The following is a 25,477-nucleotide window of genomic DNA, read 5'->3' as shown; positions in this document are numbered from 1 at the left end:
CCTGCAGTCGACCGAAATCTGCCCGACAGTTTACAAACCGGATTTCGATTTGGTTGCGCTATTTTGATTGGACTATGCATAGACTGGTTAGTCCAGCCAAAATGTAACTCCGTGATATCAGCCTAGTTCGGCAAGGGTGGAACTTTGACTTTAATAGTCAGTTAACTCTCTTGCTTCGGGAAGTGATGCAGGTCTTCTGGTGAGACGCTGATGAAACCAATGATGACAGGGACAGCTGCAAGTCTATGTTGGCGTTCAATGACTATCTCAGAGCTGAGGTCTCTGTGTAATAACTGTCTCCGTGGTCTGGTGGTAGAGCGTCCGCCCGAGGAGCGAAAGGTCCGGGGTTCGATCCCCGGCCGCGTAATACCAAAGATTGTACTTGTCGTTACCCTGCCTGGCGCTCGGCAATAAAGGGGCTAAAACAAGGACTGGTCGACTCGGAGTCAGTATAATGTGTCTGAGTGGAGTATTCATGTTAAACTGCGGGATGGTATCTCAGTGGGCTAGCACTGTAAAATCGGCATTAGTCCGGACGAGCACAAGCAGCCACGCACACACACACACACACACACACACACACGTGCATACACGTCGCTATGTCAGTGCAATAATCTTGGACGCGACATTGAACCCCACCTCACCTCACCTCACCTCACTTCACCTCACCTATAGAAGGTGAACATAGGCCTCTAACACGTGGACAAGTACACAGTTCTAGCGAAGAAGCTGGATTAGAATTAGAAGAAGCTGGATCAAAGTAATCAAGCTAATACGATATTCGGTTGATCCATAAAGTTTGAAATACGTCACGCTTTGAGGACTTTATCCAAATCACAACGTCACATCCTGTTGAGGTTGACGATGGGCTTCACACGTTGTGCCCATGTCGAGGATCGAACCCGGGTCTTCGGCGTCACAAGCGAACGCTTTAACCACTGGGCTACCCGACAGCCCCATATCTATTTAGAACGATGTAGGATTAACAAAGAACAAAAGTAACTCTAGTGATATTCAAGTTTAATCGAAGAAAATATTTCAATATACGAATGTTTGAAAAAAAATGCAATAAATTACAAAACACTATTCTGATGACATAATAATTAAACGAAAATATCATACATAATTCTATCTGTACAACTAGTTAACAGAATATTCAACATAGTTGCTGGACAAACAATAATTCGTCCTTACAGACCTTCGAAAAAAGAAATTGTCTGCAAGCTCGATACGTGAACTTCACCTGAAACATAAGAACTTGGACAAAGCAGAACAATAAAGTAATTGATATTTGAAAATAATAACGGATACCAGACACCACACAAAGCTAAAGAGAATATGTATATATATACACAGCAAACGTGGAAAGCTGACAAAGTCTTAAAGGGGCACTTCGAGTTATGCTACACAGAATATTTCAGTTTTATGCAACACAATCCTTTCCATTCTTCGGCTACTTCCAAATTAACAACAAAATAAAACATTAAGTATGTTTCGCTGTGCAATCCGTGCGTAATGCGCCGTACCATGTTCGTAAACGATGTTCAAAGACCCCCTTTAAGGTGAAGCGTTTGAATACACCACATGCTATAGCATAATAACGTTATGACAAATCATGTTTTTGGCATGCTTAGTTGACATGGCCCTGTGTATACTACGCCTATAAATATGTGACAGGTCTACCTGTATATAACTACACTCATACACTCACAAGCGTACACATTAATCACCTAGTCATACATAGTGTACCATAAGGCCACTTGATACACAAGAAGGCAGATGCTCACAGAGGAAAATGTTAAAAGGGGACTATGCTCACTTTCCATAGGCCAGATGTTATTGGAGGTACTTGAAACTGTGACATAGTACCTGAGAAATAAGGGCAATCCAGAACTGTTCGATTAATATACATGATAACAATTTGACCGACCAGACACAAATGGTGTTTTGGAATTTAGATCAAAGTGGCCACATCTGCCAATCAGCCCGAGCCTAGCCCCCTTTAAGTAATACCTACTTATAAATACGTTCAAGAAAAGTCAAAAGTACAACATGTTCAGTTAATAAATGGATTCGCAAAAACTATCAGTTTTCGGACTAAATATGTCTGTGACTTTTAAACTATTACGTATATGTCTGTAATCACCTGCCTTTCAGGTTTATATAGTAAATGAAGTGTTATTGCGTTGTACATCTAGTCGTTAATGTTCCTCATCTTGCCAATATTCATGCCGGCCTGGGAGGCTCCCTGGTTGCTGCCATACTGGAGGCTTACGATGTTCTTGGCCTCGAGTAACTGTGCCTCGGTGAACTCTCGTTTATTCTCTTCCGCCATCTTGGGTCCGAGAGTTGGGCCGGTGTAATCAGGTTTCGTTTGGCACTGAAATAAAACCACAATTCTTGTTGATAACGGTGTTCTTTTGTGATAATTTGCCATAGAATAAGAACCACTAACGTCCTAAACGTAGTGCCGAAGACCCAACTATTGTATCTTTTCGCATTCGAAATATTCCAGTAAAAGTAGGGACACCAGAAATGGCTTCACATATTGTTTCCAAATAGGGAATCGCCCCTTACACAAGGAAGTGGCAGAGGTTTTCCAAAGGTAACTCTAAGCACATTTTAAACGTAGAATTGTATAAATTACTAATCGTTACCGCAGTTCTTCTAATTCAGTCATTTTGTATATGGCAGAATACTAAGTACATCATGATTGCTCATAGATTGTCCTTTGGTGGCAGTGAAAACACGTGGATGAACAGTTTCCAACCGTGACCCTGTGCTTGTGTCACTGCTACACGATAACAAAGCAGTTGCTGGGTTGTCTGCCCCTTCCTCAAGGACGTCAAACCGCCATGATACAGCTGTGATTCTGCCCAACATGGCGTTTACACCCATCCCCCTGTCCCCTATAGGATTATAACTAGGCCCTAAAATGGAAACTTACAATTCTCCCGAGCGCATGGATACAGAGCGTGACCTGGGGAATGTTCTTCTTCTCCCAGAGGTCAACTGTCTGGAACACTTCATTTGGAGGAACACCGAACTTGGTAGCAGCGTTGGAAAACCTCTCGATGTTCTGCATCAGGGCAAAGCCACCTCCCTTTGTGTCGATCTTCTTGATGCACCCGGGGTTCAGTTTGTTCATCATTCTGTGGAGATAGAAAGATCATGTTCTGTCACTGAAGACAAGATCACATTCTACCATGGAAGACAGGTCATGCTCTATCAGTGACGACAAAGTGAGATTCTATCACAGAAGGAAAAATCAGAGTACAGTAAACTACGGTTATAACGAACTCAACTAATTTTAGTTCGTTATAACCGTAGTTCGTTATAAGTATATATACAGCATAACGACAGCAGTCGGGACAAAAAAGTAGGTTCGTTATATCCGTCAGTTCGTTATAAGCGTGTTCGTTATAAACGTAGTTTACTGTATATCATATAAGAGGAAAGATGACGTTCTACCAAAGAAAGCAAAATCACGCTCTTTGTAAAAAAGGTCAGCGTTAGGTATTATTACTTCACTTTTTTACAGAAGACAAGAACGTGTTAGATATTACTATAAAGCAGAATACTGCTATATATCAACGTTTTTTATCGTTTCACTTGATCATTCAAGGAAATACCTACACGTGGAACCGACAGTCTACCCGGGTGTAGTATTGTAAACATTGTAAAACCTACTTGCAGAGGATGATTCCGTCTTTAAGTACGTCATCATAAGGCTTCTTCCTGTCGATGGGCTCGCCGAGGTTGGCCTCCACCCAGTCCAGGGCCTGTTTCTCCAGCTCGGCATCACGCTGCAAGAAGGATATTGCATGTATCAGACATGAAATATCGGGTATCAGGGGGTACGTTTGTACATTACGCAGAGAACTGGATGACTTGAAGCGTGTGCAAAGACGGTCGGTCCCATTCTGGTGTTACAATGGGTAGCTTATGTTGTGTGTTAGATTATTCCAGTGATACTTCCGGTGTACCATCCCAATGTCAAGGTCTACGTTTTAGCCTCAATGTCATCTACGGGAGACTTGATCATCGGCTTTATCGTTCTGTGATTTTATATCTTGTTTGCTTGTTTGTTTGTTGTTTAACGCCGCACTCAAAAATATTCCAGCTATATGATGCCTGGGGATTTTTTAACATCTATTATCCATTAATTGATATATATAGAAAACAATGTAAGAGATGTGTATGCCGTATCCCGTATTGTTTCCATTATAATCCCCAATTATCCTTTATCAGTTATTCAAGGCGGGGGGTGGGGGGGGGGGGGCACAATAGGTGAAACGATATCACACTGTCAAAATATTTGCATCACACAGTTTGGACTTGGACATCAGTATGAAGCAACAGTATTTCGTAATTTAGGTTTGCCAGAAAGAAACGCACTGAAAGACACCCCCCCCCCCCCCCCCCATCCCCTCCCCCCAGCAGCAAGTTTGCAGGCGCATCACCCGATGGTCGTACGTGTACTTCTATCAAAGAACACACGTGTAATCTTTATGTGCCAGAAACTTTGGTACAGGATATTTAAGGCACGAGAATCACCCCATCAAAAGTTTGTTTGTGTCTGATCTAATAATTTACAGCAACAGAATCGCTCGCTCGTGAGTCACCCCAAGTGGAGTACAAGTGTACGTTGTTCGCCACGTTGAGGATCGCGTGCTGCAGCCATGGTTTGTCTTGGCTGGCTCCCTTCTGGCACGACATGGACAGATCAAGGCAGTGAGATCAAACTCGTCTTGATTGGACTGTGGTCTGTATAGTTAACATTTAGGTTACTTTTTCACAGGGAAGTGGTTCAACTTTGAGGATAACCCTTTCATTTGTCGCACATTAAGTCTGGCTTCAACTCCGTATGAAGTCGGTACTTAGAGGCATCCGTCGTGATATTGATAGTGAAGCTTTCTAATTCAATACTCGTTCTTGTCCAATTCTGTGTCCATTGGGATCACGTTCAACTGGCTGTCACTAATAAACAAACGGCCTCAACAGACCAAATACACTTGCAATGAACTACTCAGACAATGAACTACATTGACTAGTTCACTTTGTTATGAGGGCGGTGGGGTAGCCTAGTGGTTAAAGCGTTCGCTCGTCACGCGGAAGACCCGGGTTCAATTCCCTGTAAGGGCACAATGTGTGAAGCCCATTTTTGGTGTCCCCCGCCGTGATATTCCTGGAATATTGCTTAAAGTGGCGTAAAACTATACTCATTCACTTTGTTATGGCCCATAGTTAGTCAGGCTTAGAACGTTTTGACCAGCCCTCGTAGTAGTAGTCGTCGTCACAGTAGTAGTAGCGGTAGTAGTAGTAGTAGTAGTAGTAGTAGTTGCAGTAGTAGTAGTTGTAGTAGTAGTAGAGGTAGTAGTAGTAGTAGTAGTAGTCGCAGTAGTAGTAGTCGCAGTAGTAGTAGTAGTAGCGCTAGTAGTAGTAGTAGCGCTAGTAGTAGTAGTCGCAGTAGTAGTAGTCGCAGTAGTAGTAGTAGTAGTAGTAGTAGTAGTAGTAGTAGTAGCGGTAGTAGTACTTGTTATGACAGCATTCAAGCTAGGTGTACATACATAACTCATAGACTGGTATCAGCATTTGGCACAATATGGAACACATACATATACACGTGCGGGTCTCAGTTATATCCCATACTGATGATTATTAATACAGATTCTGCAGTTTTATCCCACCCTGATGTGAAATGGTAATCATCCTTATTTCCCAAACAGAATGTTATCAGATGGTGTGGTGTACATTTCCCCTGTTTCCGCTATCTGCCAGGTCCTGCCTGTGTAAGGCCGCACCGCCTGGTCGCCATTGCACCCACATGTATATAACATGTCTACAGTCAGGTTGTGTATGTCAATATTTATGTTCTACGGGCCATTCTATACATGTATTAAACGAAAGGAAAGAGCATCGTCATCTGAACCAGTTATGCCCCGTGATATCATGAATCTTTATAACCCGATGCAGCATGATAAATACCATGAAGAGGTTTGTTGGGTTTATTTTGTAAGGAGGCCGATCAAAATTGTCTTAGATCTTAGTAGATAGATAGCATGTGTGTGTGTGTGCGCGCGTGTGTGTGTGTGTGTGTGTGCGTGTGTGTGTGCGCGCGCGCGTGTGTGTGTGTGTGCGCGCGTTTGTGTGTGTGTGTGTGTGTGTAGGTTTGTTTGCGTGTGTACAGAGGAGTAGCCCCAGTCAATTGACATTTCAGCGACATCACGGCGGTCTATTAAAAGTTCGGTCTGGACCAGTGGTTGATAGTATGAACAACGACCAAATCCATTCAGATCCGGTGACATTTAACCTCATCAGTCGGGCCCCACGACCAGTACTGGGTACAGGACACCAGGGACCCTCGCGGGGACATCATATAGTGACGTGAGTACCTGACGACCTTCTGACTTATCCAAGTAACTGATTCCTAACAGCGGCATGTTGCCAGAGTTCAGATATGTGTGGCTGATGTAATGGTGCTACTGTCTGTAACAACTGAAGAGTACAGACTTCTTTCTACCACAGACACCTTGCATGTAACTCATGTTGGCGAATGTTCACCAACTATCGCAAGGTTACTGGGGGAGCCGCCGCAACATACGACCTTGAACCATTGACTGACATGATCACGTGATCAGTAATGGCGGCGTTGATGTATCGATCTAGGAATTATTCCATGTCGTGAATCTATCGTTTTATTTCTGCTAGAGGCTGTTAATTAATTCTTACATAAGTTTAGTTGTCTTCTAGCTAAAAAAACCCAAACAACCCCACACAAACGTGATATATCAAAATGCCAAAAACTACTAATTGCATTTCCATGTTGTCTTGTGAAATAAGCCGGTGTACACATGAGATGGTTCCCTGATCTGGTCACGTGATGATCATACCTTACATTCCTATCTTCCTCCAGAGAAGAGTTCTACAAATGAACGTCAGATCGGCGTACCTGGACAACCCGAGCCTCACATTGTTGGAGGGATATGTAAACATGGCGGCTGAAGTCTGGGGAAATGGCGAGGCACCATTAGTCGAACGATACTTGCAGAACAATACACGTCTCCAAACCATGACCAGCGCAGAACTGTTCACAATCTCAAACTACACTGAAGCGTAACGTAAGAGGGAAACAATTGAAAAGACAGACTAACGAAAATACATCTCATGACTATAGGATGACATAACGCGACCTAGACTTGCACTAGTCTCTAAGGCAATAATTATTAGTTTAAATCATAATTTCTAGATTATATAAATAACAGGAACAAGTTGTCCCTATAAAAGACTGGCGTCCTTAGTTGTTATCTAAACTTGCCCATTAAAAGGATAGACTTACTAGACATCCATTATCATTCAGTACAGTCTTGGAGCAAGGCTTAGCACGACATTGTAGTGTACTGACGTGTCCATTCCAGCTCTGGCTTGTAACAGTGTGTGGGGGTGTCAGTGTGCTGAACACTGTAAAACGGGTACAGAGGAACATTTCAGGTTTATGAATCTGGCTGCCAGTGGTTGCCAATCCATTTTGCCAATCGAAATAACTCAACCTAAATAAATGTCGTAAATGTTTTGTCGTACATGAGTAGAGGATACTCTTAACTCTTCAGTGAAATGGTTTTATAAGATGTTGGTGTCTGGTTGGCCCGTGGTGACTAGCCGCTGTGCACTCGCGTTGTTTGTATTTGTATTCTGTACAGCGGGCGACACTGACAGAAGCTGTATGATTTATTACCGCAACGCCTGGTTTCAACCCTGTTCAGAGATCCGTTCAAATAATTTTCACTTATTTACTATACATCTACATTATACCGTTTACGTCTATGGAATCTGTTTCGCGGATATTTAGGGCTGAATACTCTCTGGCATTGACGTGTTGAATTTACTCAGTCCATCAATATATATTCCACCAATATCGTGCCGGGAGGCTATAACCATAAGAGGAGTCGAACCCGGGTCTTCGGCGTGACGAAACAACACTTTAGCCACTTAAACCAACTGAAGCCCTTTCCATATTCATAAGAAATCTCTGCTGATAGCGTAATAAGACTAAGGAACCAGTGCTGTGGGGAAATAGCACACGGTGGGGACCATTTGTGTCTCATTGTACTTTATAAAGCGGATTTAACACATGATTTTTTATATAAATGGATGTCTTAAAACTATAATATTTATAGAACGGAATGTTGGACAGTTTGGGATACACATTTAAACCTGCCTATCATGGTGTTATGCCCGGGGGAAAACATTAGTTTGAATGAAGTGATATGAAACGGAAGAGTTTAACCAATTGGTTATCTATTCTTGTTGAAAATGCACTACCGTTAGTTGTCTGTCCACGTGGAACAGAACCTGGTGACTTGGTGACTTTGAAAACCAGTGTCTGATGAGAACTTGGAAACATTACTTGTCAATGCTTTCAGTGTTTAGGCGATGGGTACTCGATGGTATTGTTATGCGATGGGTCCTCGATGGTATTGTTTAGGGGTTTTACGCCACTTTTAGCAGTATTCCAGCAGTATCACGGTTACTGTATAGGAGATGCGATGTTATTGATGCCATACGTACAACATAATTACATTCCATTCTATTTTGCAATTCAAAGGTTACAGGTGAGCTGTGTGGTGCTGTCTGTAGCCCCCACCACCCCCAGGTGTGTCCCGGGTGTGCTGACATATGTCCTGCTGCAGGAAGGGCCGACCTAGGGCATCTATTGATGGGAAAGTCTTTGGCATTTCTCAGATTTCATTGGCTCGGATAGCCTTCCATTCAGGTTCCCACTCCACGTTCACAGACTGGCTTTGTAATGTCGTGGTGCGTGCGCCAGTCGGTTAGTATATATGCCCTCTTTAACAGGTTAATACTCAGTAATTGATGTAGGTTGGTTGGTTGGTTGGTTGTTTAACGCCGCACTAAGCATTATTCCAGCTAGCTGGAGAGCTTACCCCCGCCGTGATGGTTATCTGGTCAGCAGGCATGTTTCTTGATATTAAATTGAAGAACTAATTTCTAATTACCATGAATATGTCTCAAAATAGGCTTCATATGACCTCGTATCCTGGCGGCCTAGGTCGTTCAACCGACTTGATGACGTAGACCATAGCTATAATATGTCCTCTGCTTGAAACAGTATTCAGAGTGACCTCTCATCTCAAGTAAAAATGGCGATACTTCTGCCAATACCACTACCAATTCTTATGTAGTGCGTATGACATTATTACGCCGATAAGGGTATTAATTTAATGTCCCTTCAAATTGCGAGATCAGTTCCCTGGGAAGTATGCAAGCCAGTCTGCAAGTTAGGTGATGGAAGGTTTGCACAAACAGATCATCTACAGGGTCTCTAGGTCCATTCACTGCTGGAGTAACAGGGGCTTTTTATTCAGTTATGAATCTTCGGCATATTAACCAGTTGGTATTTTCCGAATAATATAACAATCATATCACAGAACGATCTACGTAATTAGGATATGATGACATGCATCAATTAATAGTTTGTACCCTAACCTACGAGGGTGTTCTGTACAATAAAATTCTTGATTCTTGATTCTTGACTCTATCCTACCTCCACCACTTTCTAGGTAACTTTCAACGGTAAACTCCCATCTCGGAGTATAGAAACACGTACTGTGCATCTGGCATCACGATTAAATGGTTAACCTTGGCAGCAGAAAGAAGCAACACTGTGTTAGTTTTTGACCTTGACATTGGAATGCCCTGCAACAACGTTACCCGTCGTTCTACACACTACATGGAGTTGAGAAGGTTTTCACAGCTGCTGGTTCTTCTTGAACGTGTTGGCGAAGAAGGGGAGAATAGATGCTCTGGTTCTGAAGATGTGGACACGTGTTTGTAAAGAGAAAATGATCGTCTATCACAAAGAATGTGCTTAAAACAGAATCCGAATCTTTATCAAGGTCGCTGTAGTCATGTGGGAAGGACATCAGAACATTTGTATGTCGGCATTAACTTCAACATGTTGCCCCAGAAAGCAGGTTTTGTTTGTTTGTTGTTTCACGATGCACTCAACAATATTCCAGCTATATCACGGCGTAGAATTACAGCAACGGCTCAAAAGAAATCAGGTTGAAGCAGGGCGAGTATTTTAAACTGTTATTTCCCAACTGGAATTTGACTTGCCGAGCATTATGGTATGAATAGGAATACCCAGTGGGGTTTTACCAGGGAGGATAAATGAAACTCAGAATGCCTTGAGTTGCACCGGCAGCTTTACCAGACGTCGGTCTGTTAATAATCGTGTGAAGATCCGGGGTAGAATAGGTCTTCAGCAACCCATGCTTGCCGTAAGAGGCGACTATGCTTGTCGAAAGACTATGCTCGTCAGGCTCGCTGACTTGGTTGATACATGTCATCGGCCCCAATTGCCTGGATCGATGCTCATTTACAGACCACCGTCATACAGCTGTAATATTGCTGAGTGCGGCGTTAAACAACAAACCAACCAACCAACCTTTATCATTTACTACTACATGTACAACTAATAATCGAGTCTGGCCAGACAATCCAGTGATTGACATCATGAGCAACGATCTACGTAATTGGAATACGATGACATGTATGAACTAATGAGATCCCGTCAGTCGCCTCTTACGACAAGCATAGTCCCCTTTTATAGCAAGCATGGGTTGCTGAAGACCTATTCCTATCCGGATCTTCACGTGTGTGAGGTGTTTGGAATTGAAGATCTGACATTAAAATATCAATAGAAATGACCATATATGACGCCAGTTGTTCGCGATATTGTGAGGATGTCCTGCCCTTCCGATAGCAGCCGCCATATATGATGGAGGGGTAATGGTGCCATTGCCAGAAATGTTGAGAGCAGTACAGCAGATTGATGAAGCATGAACCACGGCAGGATGTTTCTTGTTCTCAAAGGCGGAACACAAAATACACGTTCTCAGTGGGGTTTCAATATTTAATCTCGTTACAAAAAAATTGCAACCATCAAAGACCGAGATAAAGCTATGCTGACGCTGCCCCTTATCAGGTGCTTCAAGTTTCAGCAGGAATTCATCTATGGATAGCATCTGTTTCGCGTGGCTGCAATGTCGCTGCACAGTAGCCACTGATGCTGATCTGAGCATCGTACAACAAAATGACGCAACCGCAACGACCGTGGTGTCAAAAGACAACAGTTTAAATAAAAAAAGTGACAGTTCTCTAGGCGCTTGACTGTTGCTTCAAGTAAATGATAATATTACAGTACACATATTTAATATGGGTTTAAACCCAAGCTACAAGGTTTGCATTCACAATGTCATCTCATCATAACGCGAACCATGAATTCGAAGCTGTACACAAATAATAATATTTGTTATTGTCCCAAGTTTCCTCCAAGGCCAAACACATGGGCAAATATTTTTTTAAATCTCTTTTTGTGCAGCTACAAATTACTGTGGGTGAACAGAGGCACAGTTCGAATAGAGTAACTTGATCTAGAACATGGGGTTTAGTCCTGCACCATGACCGTGGAATATATTAATTTTATTTTTAAAAATAATCTAGAAATGCATCCAAAGCAAGTCTAGCCAGCTCTAGACTAACATTTCGTCTCTGAAATCTTATATTACACAATATCCTTCTTGACTCTAAAATTTGTTTTTTCCCTATGCTGGTGTGGAATAGAGCTAGCTTGAGCTGGCTAGACTTGCTTTTGTATGCATTTCTAGATTATTATTTTTTCATAAAATAAATGTATTCCGCGGTCATGGTGCAGGACTAAGCCAGCTCAAGCTAGCTCTGAAATCAGCATGGGGAATTTTTTATATATTTTTAGAGTCAAGAAGGATATTGTGTAATATAAGAGTTCAGAGACTAAATGTAAGACTACATGTGGTTCAGTGCTTTTTTTAATGAATTACAGCCTATACTACCAAGGTTGAATCTGGACCGTTGTCTTATTTCGGCATTCGATGAGTTCAAATTAGTTGTTAGTTGCTAATGGGATCAGATAGGGAGGGCAATCATGAAATGAGCCTGACATAACAGAAATCGCACTGACAGAGGAAAGCTTTATATTTCAGGTATCACTTGTACACGTCCATCACCATCATATATTTTGACAGCAGAAATGTAAGCGCCATTGACAAAGCGATTGAGTAAAGTCCTAGAGCTTTACTACAGAAGTGAACCGTGCCATGAGGAATGCTTGTGCCGCGAAATAGATGAGACATCTGGCAGCTCTTTCTCTCATCATCAGAAACTCTCTCCACCGACGAAGCTATTCTGGGACCAAAGCTGAGATAAAACATGACCAAATGTCACGAAACTGCGGCTATTTTCTCCCTCTTGCCAAACTACAGGTCAAATGATGGTGTATTCTGCGTATGTGGAGTGAGATGTTGGTGCAGCAGGCGGTGAGGTGTGGAGGATGAAGATGGAGTAATGAGAGGAAGGTGTTCGATACTAGACCATCATTGTGTCGAGTATGAATCTTTTATTACATAATCTTACAATTTAATAATTTAATTTTAACAATTTTAGCCTAACCAAACAAAATCGTCTCTGTATAGGGGACTCCTAAGTATTAAAAGCTATATTCACCAGTCCTGGTTCATGGCTAGCTAGATGCGAGCAGTTTGAGAAATATGCGAATAAAGTAAAATCGCATGTACATCAGCTACAGTCAAGATATTTCTTCAGGATTCTCGCAATGCCCTAACGAACAGAAATGTGACAAACGCATGTTTAATAAGGCAAAACATTCGTGTTGTATCTTAAAACACATTCGATGTGTGTATGTTAAGATGAGCCGAACAATAAAAACGTACATTGGCGTAACCGTGTTGGTTCTAAATTAAACACACATATAATTATATACCAGTGTGTGTGTGTGTGTGTGTGCGTGCGTGCGTGCGTGCGTGTGTGTGTGTGTGTGCAGAGGAATAGCCCCTGTCCATTGACATTTCAGCGACATCACGGCGGTCTATTTACAGGTACTAGTTTATTATATATATATATATATATATATATAGAGAGAGAGAGAGAGAGAGAGAGAGAGAGTATATACTAGTATCTACAGACTAAAGATATAGGTCCTACATAAAATAGCCAAAACGTCTAGGTTAACTGATTAGCACAGCTAGTGGTGTGTAGGCTGTAAGTGAATGTTTTCCATCTTTTCCAGGTGAGGATGATTCATCCAGGCGAGGTTCGAATCCCGCTGAGAAATGTACATTTCGTTACGGGTCACGTGACCCACTAGTAACAGCTGTTATTATTTATTGGCAGAGTGCACCTGGAGCAGCGGTCTATCAAAGGGAGATGGCAAACATCTTCTCGCCAGGCTGTTTACACAAGTTGATAGCCCACACTGTGGGCGTGTGCTGGGGGTGTGAGGGGGGGTTATGGAGTGGGGGCAGGGTCCCCTCAGGACAACGGTTCTGCTTCTATGCTGACTCAGGGTTGGGATCCACATCAAAATATGTAATTTATTTATTTACAGGAGGCGCAAAATGCTCTAAAAGTTCTTTCACCCCCAGTGTGCCAAAACTAAGACAGTGTAAATATCAAGTACACACATCAATCTAACATGAAGATACATTTACGTCTATATATTTCTGACAGGCACGTTAAATCATGGTCTATTTCCATGTAAGTCTGGTCACATTGTACAACCGACACATTCAACATCTAACAGATGATGTGGCACCTCGCTTACTTCATGATGATGGTCACTGATGTGTCAAGTCAGGTTTTCGTTTGTTCACGGCAAAGTGATGATATTGTCTTACATTTGATACACTTATCAACTCTTTCCGACTGTGGCCTGTGTTGGAAAACCCCCAGCAGAAGACGTCACAGGGATATTTCTTGTCCCTTCTTTGGGTGACATCTGATGAGTGAGTGAGTGAGTGAGTATGGTTTTACGCCTCTTTTAGCAATATTCCAGCAATATCACGTCGGGGACAACTGATGAAGGGGCAAGGAGTTGAAAAGTCGTTACAAAAAATATAGAATGTGTTATCCCAAAAATGTCTGGTGTTCTTTCAACGTCTTAATGCCCATCAAACTCTTCATCAACTGTCTTTTTTCTAACGTTTATGTTATTTTACGCCGCACTATTCCTCCTATACCAGACGGGATCAAAATAATCGAATATGGACCTGGTAAACCGTTGGGTGATATGATGACCAACGCTACATGTCGTCGGGGTTAGATGCAACACAATCTGCACAGTCATAGAGCCTGATTTCAATATTGTGGGCTTAGTCAAGCGTGACATGCACTGTGACGTATACTCACCCAGAATCCCCACGCGGACATTTAGGGATCATTCATCAGAGCACCGAGAGTGGCATCAAGTACCGTTCTACTGACAGGTGCGATTACATCTATATACATAAAGGCGTCATTGAACCTGCGCTATGCGCTATCCATCTGGACATTATATAACGTTCTGCTCATGCTGGTACGCACGTCACTATCTACCTCTACTTCAAAGCCATTACTAGCCTTCCTCCAAGGCTGTACTGAAAGATGAGTCGATGGATGTGTAGTAATTCTATCCTGCTAACGGGCAAGTCTAGATATGTGGACTCCAGTCTCTTATAGGGACGACTTGTTCTTATAATTTACAAAATCTAGAACTTATGATTTAAACTAATAAGTATTGCCTTAGAGACTTTTGCAAGTCTAGGCCATTACGTACACGTGACATCACATAGTGGTATTACGTAACAGAATACAGGGCTGCGTCACTCGGACAGTCTGCAGCACGTGGGAGACAAGTGTTCCAGCACTGATACGCGAGATACTTATTGAGTGAGACGTGTACTAATTAGGTCTGTCTAATTGGCTCAATCAGCTGCGTCTGGTAGTTGAGGCGTTGTCTGCTTTCTCAGAGGTGATGAACCTCGTCTGCCTTGTAAGGGAGATGGACTTTTAGAGGAAGGTTGAACATGGTTCAAATATGCCAGAGATTTTAACACCCTGCATGTTTTGGAATCTGTTATTTCAACTGCTGGCGTCATTAGTTGCCCTGACAACGGTTAGCAACAGAAGAATCTGTCTGTCGGGTCAATGAGTAATTAAAACATGGGAGTGTGGTGTGGATCGTTTCCATTTCAATAGCAGATACAGTTGTAGCTATGGTTGTAGCAGTTGTAGAAGAATGTTGTAGTTATAGGGTTGTATATACCCATTTGTGGTTGGTAAAAGGGATTTAGTGATAAAGGTTAGACTAACATTTAGTTTATGAAATCTTATATTTCTCAATATCCTTCTTGACTGAAAATAATTTTAAAAATTCCCAATGCTGATTTCATGAGAGCTATCTGCTTTTGTATGAGTTTCCAGATTGTTTTTTTCCCTCATAAAATAAATATATTCCACAGTCATGGTGTAGGACTAGATAAAGGTTGTGTAGTGGTAGATGTGGTGAACCAACACAGCAGTTACAAACTTCAGGTAGAAGAAAAGCAGCAGTGTCAGTAACTGTAGTAGTGAACCTAGTGAAGCTAGTGAAGCTTTCTAATTCAATACTCGTTCTTCTCCATTTCTGTATCCATTTGGACCCCTATCATGTTCAACTGGCTGTCACTAAAATACAAACGGCCTCAACAGACCAAATATACTTGCAATGAACTACTCAGACAATGAACTACATTGACTAGTTCCCTTTGTTATGGCCCATAGTTGAAAGTTTGTCAGTTAGTCAGCAGTAGTAGTAGTATAAGTATTAGTAGAAGCAGCAAAAGGAGTCGCGACAGCAGCAGCAGCAGCAGCAGCAGCAGCAGCAGTAGTAGTAGTAGTTGTTGTAGAAGTAGCAGCAGCATTAACATACATACTGTTGTATAAGATGTGTCACTATTGATGGAAGCGTGATTAACTGGTGAGGCAGTGGTGATAGTAATTGAGTTGTATATATCGTGCTACTTATCCCAGATCCAACCACTTATCAGTACTTAGGGAGCCAGACGCTACATTCCAGCCACGTGGTGTCTGTTAACCCTAAAACCGCAAACATAAATACGACTAGGTATAAGTGCGTATATATCACAGATAATGAAGCGGAGCTAATAGCTCAAGAGTGGGTAATCATACGCAGTAATGTGTAGTTACACACCGGGACTAATAGTGTGAAGCACGATCCTGAATGGAGGACACGGATCTGGATCAGCTATAGTGATGTTATGTGACGCACGGTACAGGGAGTGATTAGAACGTTCTACACTCTGTCTGATACGTAGGGAAGAGACTTAGACTGACACCTAGTCTCCGAAATGAACATATTTACAGAAAAAAAGTTGTTGTCTTAATAAAAATATAACCAAAAGGAGCCCAGAGACTCTCTTCAGATACTGCAGTAATCTAGACTTGCCAAACATATAGACTTGCATGGGTTGTAGTGGATGCATTTGTATCGGGAAGAGACTACCCTGACGCACGGTAAAGGGAGTGATGGGAACGTTCTACAGTCTGTCTGATACGTAGGGAAGAGACTATACCGACTGGGCTCATGATAGAAGAAGAAGAAGAAGAAGCTGAATGTGATTTAGTAGTATTTTAAGTAATATTGGGTGCATGGCTAAGGCGGGTGATGATTTTAGTTCCAGTCTCAGATCTTTGTAGAGGGGGCATTGGAACAGAAAGTGTTCCTCATCTTTCAGTTAATATCACAGAAGGTACATATTCTTTCTGCTGATGGAGTGTTTGAGTATCTTCTTCTCCCACTTTGAAAGCCGTGGGCACTCAGTCTTAACCTTGTACCTAGTCTGTCTTACAGACCCTGATACAAATATATATCAAATACAGCCCATGCAAGTCTATAATGTTTGGCAAGTCTAGATCACTGCAGTATTTGAAAATGAAGAGAGTGACTGGGCTCCTTTTTATTATATTTTTATTAAGATAACTGAACAACTGGTTTTTTTTATGTACGATATGTTCATTTCAGAGATTTTAGTCTACCTTGTACCTGCTTTGCGGTGTTTTAATGAGGTGGTTACTTTTAGATATGGTTTAATTTCGCATTTGTCTCCTATTTTCCCGCGGTGTCTAAGTTTATGTGGTTCAGTGGTTGGGGATGATATGAGATGCCGTCGGGGTACGATGACTCGTCATAAACAAAGTTACGGAAACTGACCCCCCGATTCACTATCCTATTCCCATGGCAACGGGTGGTGATACAGCGATATGAATAAGGTGTTGGTGGTTCACGGTCGAGTTACTGGCGTTCCCTCATTCCGCGGGTTTGGAAATCTCTACACAGATATAATGAGTAGAGTTGCGTCTTGGTATCATACGCAGTGATGCCCTTCCAAAATAGTTTTAAATGTATCCGTTTTGTTGTTTCTTGGGGTGTACTAATTACAACACGAACCTTTGAATACAATCTACATTGAACGATGATTACTCTTGTCGAGACGTCTGGTCAGTCTACATCAGCATAATGGTCAGCGGGTGGTCACTCGATGCTGGCTATCGCTATGTCTACGCCTAATGGAAAGTCAAACTGGCACCGTGGCCATCGGGGTGGCGCCCAGTCTGTTGGAATGTGTGCATTGACTCTAGATACGATTAACAGTTCTGGCTATATGACTGGTCCAGTCTATTGCTCGGCCATTTGGGCATATTTCTATCACCCAGGAATCCAGTGTACCAATATACAGAAACCATCATGACAGCGATAAGATTACTTTAACTACAGGAGTCTATGTAATTTCCATCAGCAGCCTGTGTTGGTAACTCAAACACTAGTTGTGGCATAGACTGGCCATTAACTTGACTAATGGTCACTTGTGTCCATCGTTCACTTATCTGCTGCTCATAAATACCACGTAAACATACCACACCTAAGTTCATGGTTCTGGAAATACCATCACAAGGGAGATAACTGGTTGCCAAGGTCACTGGTACCAGTCAGCTGTTGGACGTCAAGCGGCGGTAGATGGTCATTAACTCAGGAGGTGTTAAATATATCCGTCAGATGGTGTTATAGCGACAGCGGCCAGCGAAATACCAGACACGCAGAGAGAGAGTGAGAGAGAGAGAGAGAGAGAGAGAGAGAGAGAGAGAGAGAGAGAGAGAGAGAGAGAGACCATATACCGATATATATATACCGATATATATTTTAGCAATATTCCTGCAATATCACGGCGTGGTACACCTGGGATGGGCTTCATACATTGTACCATGTAGGAAATCGAACCCTGCCTTCTGTGTGACGAACGAACGCATTACCCACGAGGCTACCCTTAAGCCCTTTAATATGAACGGTGAAAAGTTATGAAGGGAAAGGAACCATTGTGATCCTGTCTGTGGTACATCAGAACCGAGTGTCTGTTATAACCTGTATACTTTATATTAATGCATGTACAGTGTTGAGTTTTCATATATAATAGCAGAACGGGGCAACACATTAAACATGATATTGGTTTACAAGAAATTACATGTATTAAGATATCGTATCATTCGATTGTACCATCCCTGATACCCGCATTATCTGTTTGTAATAACCCTAACACTCGTATCATTTGACGATAACAGTGAGAGAGTGAGTTGGGTTTAACGCCGCTTTTAACATTATTCCAGTTATATCACGGCGTGTCAGCTTAATGTGGGAGGAAAGCCCGAAGTGATGCAGGTCTAAGACGTTTACCACTTCGGTGAAACCCACGAGCACGGGTATGGTGCTGACAAACCTAGAAAAATAATCGGGGCGAACCGGGATTCGAACCCACAATCATAGGTTTCTGGCGTGTCCAGGGGACGCAACTCTGCACAGCGAATAGCGGCACCTTGGACGACTGGGCCACACGTGCCCCCTGACGATAACAGCCCTGACACCCGTACCATCTGCCTTTAATATCACCATCCATCTCAACATATACCGATGCTCCAACCTGTTTATAACCATCTACACGGTTGTGGTTTTATTCGCCCAAATGTCATCACCGAGACTCCAGCTTCCGTAGCCTTCAAAATGTCACTTTGATATATCAGCAAGGGAGGTAACTGGAAACACACGGGAAAGTGTTGGGCGTAGGTATCTAACGCTCTGCTGACATATACATCAATTCCTCCTAATGCTTATACAATTACATAACCAAAAACACAGACTCCCGCAGATCAATCCTTCATGTGTGAATATATCTTGTAACGCTGATTGAAAAAACACGCCTCTCTGGCAGTCTCCCACGCATCGTAACGTCAAGTCCTGCACGCGCAAATTGACGTTTTTTTCACACCCACATGCTAGATATGATATTTAGTGATGTGCCTGGCAGCGAGGTATGATGCGTGCTGTGCAGGTACGTGAGGGGGATCACGAGATATAGTCTCACTTGTTTATGCAGCAACTTGTGTTGGTTGGCGTGCACTGAACTAGATACTGCTGATTCGAGAGTCTAGGCAGTGGTAATGCGAGGTTACATTGATAACGTCATATGACGTAAATAGAGCATCCGTACATCACTGAATATAAATATACTTGAAGTTGGCAATATCCAATGCTGTAGCGGTTCTCGATTAACATGTCTGTTACGAATGTGATAAATATGTGTTTTCTCCCCAACTATGATTGCGCATGGGGCCAAAACTTGAATGTTAAGCTGGTAACCTAGCAACAAATCTATTTTCCATGCCATATTTATCATAATCGTCAAAGAGTCGTGGAGAGGAAATATCATTTTACGGAAATATGAGCTCATTAAAAGCAGATAAAACGGTAAAATTTAAAACACTATTTATAGTTTACTTTACAAAGTAGGGCACAGCCGAGAAAGATTATTCTCAAAACGTTAATTTGTGAAAATTTTAAATGAGTCAGATAATTGTAAATTAGAAGTGCAACGAGTACTAACATTTGAATTAATGAATCAACTTTCTATACAAACACTTGAATTAATGAATTAACTTTAAATGCCCGTGCAACAGATGAATCACGTTCAACGCGACACCGTGTAGAAGTACAGGACTAGGTTATATGATGGTGAAACAACGCCACGTACCTTGGGTCCCATGTTGACGAAGGTTTCTATCTACGAGACGGCAGGCAGCAGTTTCAGAGAGTCGGGAGAACCTCTCACAGCACCGGTCAGATAAAAGAATGGCACCGTGCGGCTAGAGCGGTCAACTAGACAATGGGGGTGTTGAGAATATTTAAGTTATTTTATTTGTTAAATAAAGAATCTTATTTCTGCATCAAAGTACATTTTGTGTCAGCACACCACTGTGCATGGTTGAGTTTATATGACATTGTGATAACACTGAGACGTTAAGCAACAAGCCAAAGTTTGGCATATACCTTGCATACCTGCTTGTGAGGATGGACTTGCCCGGTTACCGGCTTCGCCCCTCCTCTAATTTTGGCAGGCCAGATGGGTTTACAGCCATGGAGTGCCGGATCTTCTTTCTCAAGGTGATTCAGCGTGGGGGTAGGGGAAAGCGGGAGGGAGCGCGTTCTCGCCCAAGATGTGGGTGTATTTATTTCACCCCTGGGAACTAATAGATATCTGCCAGACAATCCGCTGCCTCTAAATTCTTCGTCTTGGATTCGTCGAGATAGGATCAGTTAAGAATATTGTAAAGATAGTTGCAATACCTAGACCACTGTTTTGGCACCGCACTGTGTTTGATGTTATAGATAAGGACAAATAACACATCTATAGTATTCAGATTTTTCAGACGGTTTCAAACGCATGTTTAACATGTGTAATTGTATTCGTTTACAAATTTTTTTTTCTAAAAGCTTGAAAACATTGCGGATTGCATATTATGTGTAACGTGAACATCCGGGTAGGAATAAATCTTCAACAACCCTTGCTTGTCGTAACAGGCGACTATGCTTGTCGTAACAGGCGAACGACGGATTTGTAGCTATGTACTTACAACCATTAGATGTCCGAAAATCACAGTAGGATGTCAGGGAACAATTTCACTCTTTTTTACCACCTGCTCCAGACCCGTGAAGACCCGGGGTAGAATAGGTGTTCAGCAACCCATGCTTGTCGTAACAGGCGACTATTCTTGTCGTAACAGGCGACTAACGGGATCGGGTGGTCAGGCTCGCTGACTTGGTTGACGCATGTCATCGTATCCCAATTGCGTAGCGCGATGGTCATGATATACATATAATTTAACTGATGTGACCGAGTCTAGGGTTAGGGCGCTATCAGCAACATGTTAGCCATGGCATTCAGATACACAACGAATGTGCATCACACATTGTACCCATCTAGAGATAGCGAGGGCCTTTGGCGCAACGAATGGTCATGGACATTTTAAATATATCCGTAAAGCAGCCATGTCACACAATAGCATGGGTGTCGGCTTTCTGGAACAAAACCACAAGGCATAATATCATGTTTACTCGATTCATGGTTTGTTTGGTGAGATGCGCAATCTCATTATTATCATATGTTAGTACTCGTTACCAAACACACACCGACATTTCGCGAACTTTGACCGATCAATGAAATGACTAACATCAATTCGACATTAGCCAATCAGAAAGCAGCACTCTTGAGCTTTACGTCAATAGTTTCAAAATGGCGACTCCCATTCCAGAGTGCGCTTTAAACAAACAAGTTTTCGATTAAAAAGTTGAAAACCGAACAAAAGAAAGTTCTGGGCGAGGTTGTATGGCAATACTTCCCAGGGGCTTTGGAAAGTCTCTTCTGTTTCAGATGTTTATCCATTTGAAGCGAGAGAGCGAGAGACGATGATTTTGACGGAAACAGTCGCACGGTCGGATTCAGCCCGTAATTGTCCTTCGAATTGCCCCGTGTTAACCTTTTCCAGGTTGTCTGATTAGAAAAACACATTTTGACTTTTTCTTCCGCGATCTCGTAAGCGACGTTCTGATTGGTCGGATGAAAGGTCGTTCTGACTTGACCTGTTGTGCGATGTCTTCAGATCTTTTAGTAGCGTTTGCGAGCATTATTATAAGATCTGTTTAATGAGATGCGAGATGCGTTTTATTAGGATATTGTGCAGAAAGGGCATTTCATTGTGACGAACCCAAGTCACGGGTTTCTTTAGGACTTCCAGTCTATTAATATGCTACCACTCACAATTGACTTAAAGCAGTTCCACAACCATGTATTTACTCACTTGAGATGTTGAATGTGATATGCAATGAAGTTTTATTAAGTTTGTCGTCAGTAATCCCTTTACCTATTTTGTTATCCCCAACCTTACTTCTCAATACATCCCCAAGAGAGAACCTTTCCATTGAACTCTGCGAACCGTACCAAATACGCCTACAGAACGTCTATTGAACATGCCTATTCCAGTGTTTGGCTTGGCACCGTAATGCGATTTACAGGTTCTAGCACATAAATCTCCCACTGACAGACCCCGTGAGTCGTGGTGTTGCTATCTCCACACAAGACTTACTCCCATCAATGAAGGTAGGCTTTACCCTGTGCCAGTAATAAATTGTTAACTGCCACTAGAGCTCTTCACTTGCATCGTGTGGGATGAAGAAAATGCGATAACGTGTTTTGGTACCCGCGGTGTGCATCTCAAGGCGATGTTGACGCATGCAGGGTGATGATCTGTAGACTGGAAGCGGTAGCGTCAATTATGTATGGGTTTTGCGTGCTTAGACTGCACTGTAGAAGTAAATTATTATCAATCCGCGTGCGTGTTGGTATGAATGGAACGCTTTTCTTTCAAAATATATTTTGACTTTGAGACATTTTCAAGTTTACAGAGCTTTTTTGCATAATTGTACAGAGCTACTTTGCATAATTTTATCAAATCTCTTTATGCGTGTTTCGATGGTTATATCGCTGTGCAGAGTTGCGTCCCTTGGGCACGCCAGAAACCTACGATTGTGGGTTCGAATCCCGGTTCGCCCCGATTATGTTTCTAGGTTTGTCAGCACCATACCCGTGCTCGTGGGTTTCACCGAAGTGGTAAATGTCTGAGACCTGCATCACTTCGGACTTTCCTCACACATTAAGCTGACACTGTTAAAAGCGGCGTTAAACTCACTCATTCACACTCGATGGTAACACGCGGCTGCTATTGGAGAAAAATGGTCGGGTCAGACAGTCCGGAATATCATGGTGATACGTAAATTGTTTTACTACAGTGTAGTAAGCATGTTCAAGTGTGAGTGAGGTGGTCCAACGCCGATTTGGGAGAAACGGAAAGAAAAACATAGTAGCGATTGTGTGCTAACAGCGTTATTAATTAGCCAACTTCAGCCAACTTTCACCATGAGTATCAACAGCGGGAGGGGCGGTCGGGTAGCCTAGTGGTTAAAGCGTTCGCTCGTCACGCCGAAGACCCGGGTTCGATTCCCGACATGGGTACAATGTGTGAAGCCCATTTCTGGTGTCCCCCGCCGTGATAGTGCTGGAATATTGCTAAAAGCGGCGTAAAACCATACTCACTCACTCAACAGCGGGAAGTCTGTTTCTTTGTTTGTGTGTCTGTTGTTGAACACCGCAGTCCGCAATATTCCATCTCTACACCGGTGGTCTGTAAATAATCAGACAATCCAATGATTGAAGTCAGCGAGCCTGACCACCCGATCACGTTAGTCGCCTCTTACCGCAACCATGGGTTTCTGAAGACCCGGATCTTCACGGGTGCAGCTGGAAGTAATGTAATCTATCACATTTTTAGACTGAATCTGTTTTTGTTGTTTTACGTCGCTGCAGCACAAGTCAAGCTAGATCATGGCAGCTTGAAAAAAATCGAGTTGCAAAAAATATTGTGGTTGATATTGTGATCAACGTCCCACACCGTTTGGTACCTGATACTGAGTCACTGAGTCACTGAGTCTGATCACCCTATCCAGTGTAGTCGCGTCTTACGGCCAGCGATACAGTGCAGGGGATATATCATAACAGGGCCCCATGGGGAGACTAGGCAGATAGGAACCTTGAAATAGCCCGGGGATGTAAAAGAATGTTGTATACTATACCGCGGTCAACCACAACGGCCTGTAAATATAAACTACATTGTTACCAAACATACACCCGTGAAAACCCCGGGTAGAATAGATCTTCAGTAACCCAAGTTTGCCGCAAAAGGCGACGATGCTTGTTGAAACAGGCGACTAACGGGATCGGGTGGTCAGGCTCGCTGACTTGGTTGATGCATGTCATCGTGTCCCAGATGCTCATGATGTTAATCACTGGATTGTCTGTTCCAGACTTGATTATGTGCAGACTGCCGTCATATAGCTGGAAAATTGCTAAGTCAGGCGTTAAACCACAAACAAACAAACATACTTCATCGGTAGACTTAGAGTATTGTGGCCTTTTGTACACAACGGAATTATCGCAAACATGGCAGTACGATTTTGCAGCGCTTTTTAGTATTGTTCCAACCCATACCCAGTCTCACACAAAGAACTCTTGTGGGTAATCGAACCAGTCTTTCTTCATGACGAGTGAGTGAGTGAGTGAGTTGGGTTTAACGCCGCTTTTAACAGTATTCCAGTTATATCACGGCGTGTCAGCTTAATGTGGGAGGAAAGCCGACGACTGGGCCACCCGCCCCTAGACTAACATCTAGTCTCTGAAATGAACATATCGTACATAAAAAAACCAGTTGTTCAGTTATCTTAATAAAAATATAATAAAAAGGAGCCCAGTGACTCTCTTCATTTTCAGATACTGCAGTGATCTAGACTTGCCAAACATTATAGACTTGCATGGGCTATTTTTTATATATATTTGTATCAGGGTCTGTAAGGCAGACTAACCCGCCCCCTCTTCATGACGAGTCAACAACAGTGAACCATTAGCAGGGTCGCATCTCTTCATAGCCACCATGTTACACTTTCACACAATGTACCAAATTATCTAACAAGATGTATATGTAAGTACATGTCTTATATCATTTTTCTTCCTCTGTTCTAACTGTAACATGTATGTTTATGTAAACGTATTGTGTGTGTGTGTGTGTGTGTGTGTGTGTGTGTGTGAGTGTGTGTGCGTGTGCATGTGCGTGTGCGTGTGTGTGTCAACAAGATTGCATTTGTTCCGTAATGGAATGGGTTTGTTTGCATTCGGCATGGCAGTTTACTCTGTAGGACAATATATACAAATCAGAACAGAGAACAACCGAACCAAGATGTCTTCTTACAAAGGGATGTTCTTGAATATAATGGATACAAAATAGTGTAAATACTTTAAAAACGATGACGCTCGTAATATAACTTTACATCCCAACTGTTTAGTTTGAAACTACCTGCTGAAAAATTAGTAAAATCCTTTTGAGAAGGCTAAATTTCACGCGGAGCAATGCAAGGGAAGTAACTGCAGCCTAACGAATTTGTCACTAATTTTCTGTTTATCATTTCCCACACGGATTGTTGTGACTGACATCAGAGCATTGATCCACGCAATTGGGATACGATGACATGCATCAACCAAGCCTGACCTCCCGATCCCGTTAGTCGCCTCTTACTGTTGTGTAGAAGCCTGTGTTACCTTACACGGTGTATTGGGAGGTAACTCCATCTTGATCCTGTTTATCTCTCAGT

General features: G+C 42.5%; 1 protein-coding gene across 1 annotated transcript; it reads right to left on the bottom strand.

Annotated features, from left to right (window-relative positions):
- Window positions 1-1,005: 1,005 nt before the first annotated feature.
- Window positions 1,006-20,083, bottom strand: LOC139475038 (myophilin-like). The gene is made up of 4 exons (XM_071258261.1): window positions 19,977-20,083; window positions 3,691-3,806; window positions 2,948-3,152; window positions 1,006-2,380 (listed from the first exon to the last, which is right to left on the bottom strand). Exons 1-4 carry the CDS (start codon window positions 19,986-19,988, stop codon window positions 2,195-2,197), a joined length of 519 nt encoding a protein of 172 aa, XP_071114362.1. The 5' UTR covers window positions 19,989-20,083; the 3' UTR covers window positions 1,006-2,194.
- Between the last annotated feature and the right edge of the window lie 5,394 nt (window positions 20,084-25,477).

This window comes from Haliotis cracherodii, unplaced genomic scaffold (genome assembly GCF_022045235.1).
Source record: "Haliotis cracherodii isolate W230 unplaced genomic scaffold, xgHalCrac1.p SCAF_3, whole genome shotgun sequence".
NCBI lineage: Eukaryota > Metazoa > Mollusca > Gastropoda > Lepetellida > Haliotidae > Haliotis > Haliotis cracherodii.
This window is presented reverse-complemented; position numbering and strand designations above follow the sequence as displayed.

What these genes read in the sequence shown, in the direction of transcription:
- LOC139475038 (XM_071258261.1), bottom strand. An exon ending in GACGGAATCATCCTCTGCAA is followed by an intron (nt 3,153 to 3,690) that starts GTAGGTTTTACA and finishes CTATCTCCACAG; the next exon opens with AATGATGAACAAACTGAACC. An exon ending in TCCATGCGCTCGGGAGAATT is followed by an intron (nt 2,381 to 2,947) that starts GTAAGTTTCCAT and finishes GTTTTATTTCAG; the next exon opens with TGCCAAACGAAACCTGATTA.